General features: G+C 28.6%; 1 protein-coding gene across 1 annotated transcript in view; it reads right to left on the minus strand.

The window, feature by feature from the left end:
- Window positions 1–8609, minus strand: part of LOC113789320 (uncharacterized) — a 41550-nt gene extending 32941 nt beyond the window's left edge. Inside the window, exon 1 of the mRNA XM_075823844.1 lies at window positions 8362–8609. Coding sequence (XP_075679959.1) covers window positions 8362–8416 — 55 coding nt within the window. The 5' untranslated portion in view covers window positions 8417–8609. The remainder of the gene's footprint in view (window positions 1–8361) is intronic.
- Between the last annotated feature and the right edge of the window lie 449 nt (window positions 8610–9058).

Here is a 9058-nt window from a genome sequence, read left to right on the forward strand (position 1 = left end):
TCGTTTGATTCGTTCGTTTTGTTTCAAAATATTCTTTGGTTTTCAATTTCTCTCTCTCTCTCTCTCTCTCTCTCTCTCTCTCTCTCTCTCTCTCTCTCTCTCTCTCTCTCTCTCTCTCTGTCTCTCTCTCTCTCTCTCTCTCTCTCTTTCTTGCTTGCGAAACAAAATGAAATTAAATGAACCGACTGATTTACTTTATCTCTCGCTTAAAGAACATAGAAGAGAAAAAGAAAACAGAAAAAAAATCAGAAGCTTTTCTCGAAATCAAACATTTTCATTTTCGATTCTTTTGCTTTTAATCAATCTCTATTTCTAATCTTGTTTTTTTTATGCTGTTTCGTTTCGTTTTTTGATTCTCAAACAAACTTTAATTCTGTCTTTTTTGTTTTTGTTTTTCGTTTCAAGTTTTAAGGATTTTTTTGCTTCAATTTCGACTTTCTTACTTTGTTTTTTGTTTCTAGAATAAATTTTCTCTCTTTCACTCACTCGGAATTTTCGTTTCAAAAATTTGGATTCAAACGAAAACAAAACGAACATAAGTTTTTTTTCCCCACCATATCCCCACCATCTTTAAATTTTTTTGTTGTTGCTTTTTCTTGGCTGTCAATCCACCCCCACACACATTCATTAAATTGAATTGAACATTTAATGATTTGCAACATCACCAAATCACTTTCTCTCAAAGAATCTTTTTCACTGCTGCATCTCTGTGTGTGTGCGTTTTTTCCAATAGGTACAGCAGAATGAAACAAGAAGAAAAAATGTTTCAAAAAAAGTACATCACTGATGTTAATGCTGATAATAATTATTATTTTTGAATCAATTTTTCTCAAAATCTTTTTGTTTTTCTTTTAATTTTCAATAAAATTCAATGAAATTTCAAATTTTCAAGTAGAAAAAATCAATGGAAATTTTTTTTTTGTTCCGGAATCGATTTTTCATTCGTTTGTTCGTTGATTGTGGATGGATGAGAATGGCAAGATAATTGTCTGTCTGTGTGTCTGGTTGGTTGGTTGGTTGGTTGGTTGGCTGGTTGATTTGATAATGATGAGCCAGGAAAGAATTTGAATCAAATTAAGGGTTAAATTAAATTAATTGATAATAAAAATGATCAATCTTGAGACATTTTTTTGTTTGAAAAAAACAGGGGGTTAACAAAATGTAAATTTCGATGAATGGTTTTCAGTGGTGGTGGTGGTGGTGGTGGTGGTTTTTTTATTGATTTTGTCATTTTTCTGTTTTGCGAAACCAAAAAAAAAAAAAAATCTTTCCGAAATATTCTGACATGACAGAATTTTGCCAAAAATTCTTATGATGATGATGCTTTGTCTGTCTGGGTGTATGTCTTTTGTTTTGTTTCGTTTCCAGAATAATTTGTCAAACGACAATAATAATAAAAAACAAAGTTTCTAATTTAGATAATTAGACAGGAATTTTCCGCGGAAAGAGAAATAAGGATTTCCATAAAAGTTTCCAAATCTAAGAAAAAAAACGTCTAGACAAGGTGAATGAACGAACAATTTTCTTACGTTACGTTTTGCTAATTTACTGATGATGATGATGATGATTTTGTCGTTGTCCAAACAACCAAAACGGTAATCGGATAGCAGACAGAAAGAAGAAAAAAAAGTTAAATTACAAACAAACAATCAGGAAGAACCAAAAATGAATAAACTTTTGAAATTTCTTAGGTCGAAAGAAAATTTTCAGAATTTCCTAAAAATTTTCCAAATAATAAAATCATCAAGTGGAAAATTAATTAAAACAACCAAAACAACAAAAAAATTTGTAATCAAAGATTAAAATGTCGTATTAACAACAACAACAACAACAACAACAATGATAATGTTTTTGTAATTGATTTCAAGTTTTGTTGTTGTTTTTTTACTATAACATTTTATGATTGAATCGAAATAAGGAAATAACAACAACAACAACAACAACAACAAATAATAACAACAACAACAACAACAACAAAAATTCAATCAACCAAACCAGAAAATCCCAAAACCAAACCAATGAAAGAAAGATGACAATTTTTTTTCTTCTTCTTCTTTCAATTGTGTACAACTAAATCGTTGTCAATTCATTCATTCATTCATTGTTTTGTAACCAGAAAATTGAAACAACCGAACAACCAAAAAAGCAAAGAACAGAAGCTTAGAATAAGAGAATAACATTCATTGAAGCTCGAAATTGAAATCGGATATACAGTCGTATTCTGGGATAGGGTCCAGTTTTCATTTCCATTTCGATTTTTTTTCCAATTCAAAAAATGAATGAATGAATGTTATTATTATTATTATTCTTGTATTCTGTGGATTCCGGCATCCAGAACAAAAAAAAAAAAAAGTAAGTAAGAAAATGTAAAAACTGATTACACTGAATAGAAAAAGAAATGATGAGAAGATGAGATGATGAGAATATTCCCCAATGGCATTCACATTCAACAACAACAACGAGTAAAATCCCTTCTTATTCGAATTCAATTGAAAATAATAAAGATGTTTTGTGTAATGTTGTCGCTGGTGTGCTGATGGTGGACACAACATTGAATAAGACATGTTTTCTATATGATGATGATGAAGAGAATAAAATAATAATCAAACAAACAAACAGGCAAACTATTTGGATTATTATTATTTTTGGTTGGTTGTATATCTGGTTTTCGTTCATTCGTTTTGTTTTCTTTCTCCCCTGGATAGGTTTAGAAAATTCCAGATGAATTCGATTCTACAGAACGAAACAAAACACACAGCAGATCAGATCAGATAAGATCATTGTCGTTCAATCATCATCATTGTTGTTGTTTTTTGGTTGTTCTCAATGATCACACATGTAAGTGAAACTAAGTGAACCAAAAAAAAATTTTGTAAAGAAGATTTTAATAAGCAAGCCAAAAAAAGAAAAATGTAATAAGGATAAGTGTGTAATCGCAATGGATAAAAATGAACCAGAATCTAACAAAAAAAGTAAATTCTGAATTTGACCAATGTGGATTCTGTCTGGAATACAAAACATTTTCAGTGTAAACATGGGAATTAGACCAGAAGTTGTTTTCGTTTTTGGCTTTCAAGCCGAAAATAAGCTTGAAAAATAATTCATTGCCCCGTTTGTAATCATCATTACGGTTGTAATCAAATCAATTGATAGAGTTATCTTGTTTTGTTTTGTTTGTGAGATTTTAATTCCAATGAATTCTTGTTGAAAAATAACAAAACAATCGAAAAAAAACCAAACCGGGAAAAAAACCCGAAAAAACTAAATAAAAAATCCAAGCAAATAAAGGAAAAAATTGCAAAATAAATAGATTTTTTTCATTTATATGAATGTTAATGAAGAATATTCTGTATTACATACACCAAACACATTATTTACTCTCTTACTAACTATATGGCATCATCATCAATTTTTCTAAACACGTAAATACACACACAAAGGGAGAGAGAGAGAGAGAATTGGAATGAAACTTGAAATTTATAGCGTGTGTGTGTGTGTGTGTGTGTGTTTATAATTCGTTATGCAAGAATTGAAATTGAACAACAACAACCGAAAACAAACGAATGAAAACAAACGAACGAAAAAAAACGATACAAGAATGATGATGATAATGATAATGATGAAACAGAGAAAGAAAAAATCTTTTGGTCCATTATCATTATAGTCATGAATCTGTTTTTTCGAAAACAACAAAAAACAGAAACAGAAACAACGACGACGATGGACAACGATAATGATAATGGTAAGGGAAAAACATGAATAATATTTTTGTCATTTTGAAATGAACAATGAATTTCAAATTGAAATTGAAAATGAAATGAAATTTTTTTTCCAAAAGAATAAATAAATATTTTGCTGCTGCTGTTTTTGCATTAATAAATTCATTTTTATTGTTTTTTTTTCGTTTTGTTTGGAGAAAAACATTCCGAAAACAATTTTTGTTTTGTTTTTCATAATTTTTTTGTTCTTTTCCATGGAAGATTCCAAAAAATGCAGATTGGAATTTTGAAATTGGAATTTTGTTTTGTTGTGCAAATTAAATAATAATGATTATCCAAAGAATTTTTTTTCTGTTTGTTTGTTTCCAATTTCCAATCCAGAATCAATTTCATCATTCGCTGAATATTCTGTGATTCTTTATGAACAGAATTTTTTTTTGTTTTTGTTGTTTTTACGAAAATTTTTTCAGAAGTTTTTTGTTTTGTTTTTGACACAATTTCACAATGAATAAAAGAATACGATCATAATGTATGTAATGATTGTTATGATTTTTCTTCTGTTGTTTTCTTTTTGATTAGGATTGACATTTTTGGCATTTTTTTTTTCTCATTGGTGGTTGTTTTAGTGAAATCAATATTTGAAGAAATCAATATGAATCTTGAAAAAAATGAGTGAGTGAGTGAGCAGAATAAATTCAAAGAAATCGATAACATTTCGATATGAATAGTGAATTTTACTTCTCAAAGTGGCAAAGTGGCAATCCAAAAAAAAAAAAAAACGAAGCAACGAATCTTTGATTCATTTCATTTCCAAGAATTCTTTTCTTGATGTTTGATTGTCAAAGAAGGAGTTCAAAAGACGACAACGACGAATATAGTCATTGAGTGTAAATAGGCAAAAAAATATATACATCGTATACAAAAATACATCGTATATATTTTTTTGCCTATTTACACTCAATGACTATATTTTCACACTCGATTTTAGCATCCTTAGAAACCGTCACACATACACACACACATAAATCATATATCGAAATATGTTTGTTATGTAGAAAAAAAAATAGCAAAAATAATGTTAGGCTTGGCCCAAATATAATCTGATATCATTATTATTATTGAACAACAACGATCTTGGTAAAATAAACAATGTCATCTTGAAAGTAAAGTAAAGAACGAAAAAAGATGCATTCTTCTTCTTGATTCTTGTTGTTGTTGTTGCCAAAATGAAATGCAAATATTCAACCAAACAAACAAATAATAAGGAATAGAGAGAGAGAGAGAGAGAGAGAGAGAGAGAGAGAGAGAGAGAGAGAGAGAGAGAGAGAGAGAGAGAGAGAGAGAAACTGTCAAATATGAACAATGTAAATGGTGTGTGTGTGTGTGTGGATATGACAATCGATAAGATCTAGTTATTTTTTGGAAAGGAAAAAGAATCAGAATAGAATTATTGTCAGGAAAAAATTCTTTGGTCATAATCATCATCATCATCATCATCATTCTTGTTTTTTTTAGGTGTCAATATTATCTATCTATTTTTATTTTTGCCGCAGGGTGTTTTTTCCTTTATCTCTCTCTCTCTTGAATCATTAAAATCAACGGAAAAATGTGTTTGTCGTTTGATAAACACTGTGATAAACAGCAACATGAATTCCAAAAAAAAAAAAAAATCAGACAAAATCAGAAAATCAAAAACAGAAATCTTGAATATCAATTTTGGCAAAAAGAAGAGAAAAAACCGTCCATCAAAATAGGTCATTTTTTTCCGAAAACGAAAAATATTCATCTTCTGGTTACCGGCCAACCGAAAAGATAAATTTTTGTTTTTTTCATAAATGTGAAATTTTTCAAAATATCCAATGTTTTGTATCCAACATTTTGACATTTTCAGAAGGATTTTTTTTGCTTCCAAAATGATAATAATAAAGTGTGTGGGGTGGTGGCTAGCAGCAGCAAATGGATGCTGAATAATTTTTGCACATTCATTTCATTTCCATAGAAACATATTGAGATGAAAAAAATATGATGATTATACAGAAGATAACTAATGTGTATGGAATGTTTGTGTGTGTGTGTGTGTTCATTTGTCAGGAATATCAGAATTTGAAAGAATTTAATTTACAGAATTTACAGAATTTATTAATCCATTCTCAAAAAAAATGTAACCAAGCAAAAATTTTGAATAACTAAACATGAAGAATGGATTATTTTCGAAAACCTGTGTATTCCATTTGTTTTTGTTTTCTTCGAGAAAAAACAGAATATTCTTCAAAATCAACAGAAGAAAGAGAAGAAGAAGAAGAAGAAGAAATATTCATCATTTGTCTTAATATAATTCATTTTTGTTTTCTGACTTTTGAAAATTTCTTCTGGAAACAAAAAATTCATCATCAATTTTCTTCAGTTGTTGTTGTTGTTGTTGTTCATTTTCGTTCGTTTCAACAACAACAACAACAAGCGACGACAACAACAAACAACAACAACAACAAAAACGATAGATGAGTGAATCGGGAATAAACTAACTACAGGAGAAGAATTTTTCTATTTAAAAATTATTTTTCATTGCCAAAACATTACATCATCATCACTTTCAAACACCCAACACTAATGGATGGTGTTTTATTAACACACACTCACACTCTATGGATATCTTTTGACACTTTTTCTTCATCATTATTATTATTTATTGATTTTTTTCTCTTGCTTGGTTTTTAATTTTCTTAATTGAATCTTAAATATGTGTCCTGAAGAAAAGTGAAAAAGTAAAAAGTAAAAGTGAAACGTTGTTGTTGATTGAGAGAAAATGAAGCAACTTCTTCAACGAAAAACAACTTATATATGGAAAAAATGATGGTTCATTTTATCATTATTATTAAAACATCGATCGATTGATTGATAACACTCTTGAGAACAATCTATATGATTATGATGATGATGATGATAGTGTCCCTTGATATTATTGTTATTTTAATATTTTTTTTCGTTCGTTTTTCTGTTGTTGTTGTTGTTGTTTTTGAAGCAAAAGATAATGTATTCCGGGTGTCGTTGATGATCTTCCAGAATATTCTTCTTGGAATATTTGAGCAAAGAAAAGAAGAAGAATTGTGATTGAAAATAAAACAAAATTCAAAGCAGAATTTAAAAAATGTCAAAGTTTAAATTCCTGTTGGACAAAAAAAAAAAAAAATAAACAACAACAAGTTTATATGCGAAAAGTATTTTATTTTATTCTATCATTTTTCATTTTCGGATGAAAAAATAATGATATCTATCCATGGTCAAAAAAAAACAAACAAAAATGTCAATATTTAAACAAGCGATAATAATATTCCAGGTTTTTCAATGAAGAATTTTACTTTTACTTTAGTGTTTTTCTACCATTATTTATTCAATATATATTCTTGATGATATTTATACAATATTTATATCCACCACCACCAACGCCATAATCATCATTTGAAAACATTATTCATTCGGTGATGATATATTTCGACCAATTTCAATTGAATGATGTTTATTCAATTGAAATGCGGAAGCAATTGATAAAACATCATCATCATCATTCTTGAATGTTTTTTTTAGTCCCAGAATCGAAAATGTAGTAGTAGTGGCCACGTTGGCCAAAAAAAAGAGAAGAGAAATGTGAGAGTTTTCTATCTTTGTTTCATGTTGTTGTTGTTGTTGATGTAGTTTTTTCCTATTCATTTTGTGGCCAAAGGGTTTAGAAATTGGATTTTTTCCATTTGTTTGTTTGTTTGTTGTTGTTTTTCTGATTTAAGCCTTGCAAATACAAATAAATTAGCAAAAGAACAGAATCAAGAATCAAGGAGAAAATCTAGAATTTTCAAAACAAACATTTTTTCAAACATTCTCTGGATAAACATTATGAATAATGTATTTTCAGAGAGCTAGAGAAAAACTCGATTACATTGTCGATGGATGATTGAATGATGATGATAATGATTATCATATATGAATCAAGAAAAAAAATAACAGAATTTTCTTGCCATATCCTACAGAAGAATCTTGATTTACAAAAAATATGGAAATTAGAATTCAGAATCAATTTTAATCAAAAATATTGCTGTTGATGATGAAGAGGATAGAATGAGTTTAAACAAGATTTTTTTTCCATTCAATTCTGATTCCTGGAGAATTCTGTGAGAATTTTCTTGCTTGCTTTCTTCAGATATCAATCAAATGAAAATGGAATTGAAAAAAAAATTCTCACCAATTCCAAATTTATTTGGAATAGCGGTTTACGCCAGAAAAAAATTGAATGAATGAATGAAAATCTACAATTCAAACTTTGGTTCATCCCAAAAGAAAAAAACTTTTCCAGAAAAGTTTTTCTGATCAAATTCCAAATAGGGATCCCATTGAATCAATTGTTCATTGTTGAACATTTGATTCGGCAAAGATGATGGAAATATTGAAAGCAAAGCAAAGAAATGGTTAAAAGTTTTGTTCGTTTTCCAAAAAAAAATCTGTTTTTGGCATTTTTAATCGCGCATAGAATGATTTGAAATTGAAAAAGGTTTTATCAAACAGGTAAAGAAATGGAAAAAAAGTTTTCAAAAATAAGAGAAAAATTATAGATTATAGATTGTGGACAGGTAACACAGGTAACAATTTTGCTTACCATGAATTCTTGTATCATAACGATTACCATCAAATAACCAATATATGATTGGCATTGGCCGGGATCCAAATGTATTACATTCAAATAATGCATCATTACCGGCAACTAATATTGGTGTTAGTTGTGTTATTCTTATTTCGATTGGTTTTACTGTACCGTTGCGTTTGGTTACGCATTGCGTCAAAATTTAGTCGTCCATCATCCGAAGAATTCCCGATCACCAGGGTTAATATTCCATTTAACCGGTTGAGAATAACGATGAAAAAAAAGAAAGAAGAAAAAAAATCAGTTTAAAAAGTTGTTGAAAAATTATTATTGAATACAATTGGGAAACATTATAAATCTGTTGTTGTTGTGTTGTTGTTGTTGAATTAATCAAACAACAACAACAACAACAACAAAATTTTGAAAATGAAAAATTTCAATTACGGAATTTTTTAAGAAATAAAATTCCTTTGAGAAATCTTCTAGCAAGAATTTAACTATCCGGTTGAATGAATCTGATTAATATTTTGATTAATAAATATTTTTTTTTCGCTAAATATTGCTTTCCCGGAAATTTTCTCTTGGATTTTTTTTCTCACTATAGTTTTTTTGTTGTTGCTGTGGTGATGAGGGGAAATTTAAAAAGATTTTCAAAGAGAATCAAGAAATGAAATGAAATTAATTATCAACTTTGGAAAGTTTCCTTAATTTC

Source organism: Dermatophagoides pteronyssinus, unplaced genomic scaffold (assembly GCF_027571235.1).
Source record: "Dermatophagoides pteronyssinus isolate colony J.1.1.1.1 unplaced genomic scaffold, Derpt_VIB-CSIC_2022.12 sq0038, whole genome shotgun sequence".
Taxonomy (NCBI): domain Eukaryota; kingdom Metazoa; phylum Arthropoda; class Arachnida; order Sarcoptiformes; family Pyroglyphidae; genus Dermatophagoides; species Dermatophagoides pteronyssinus.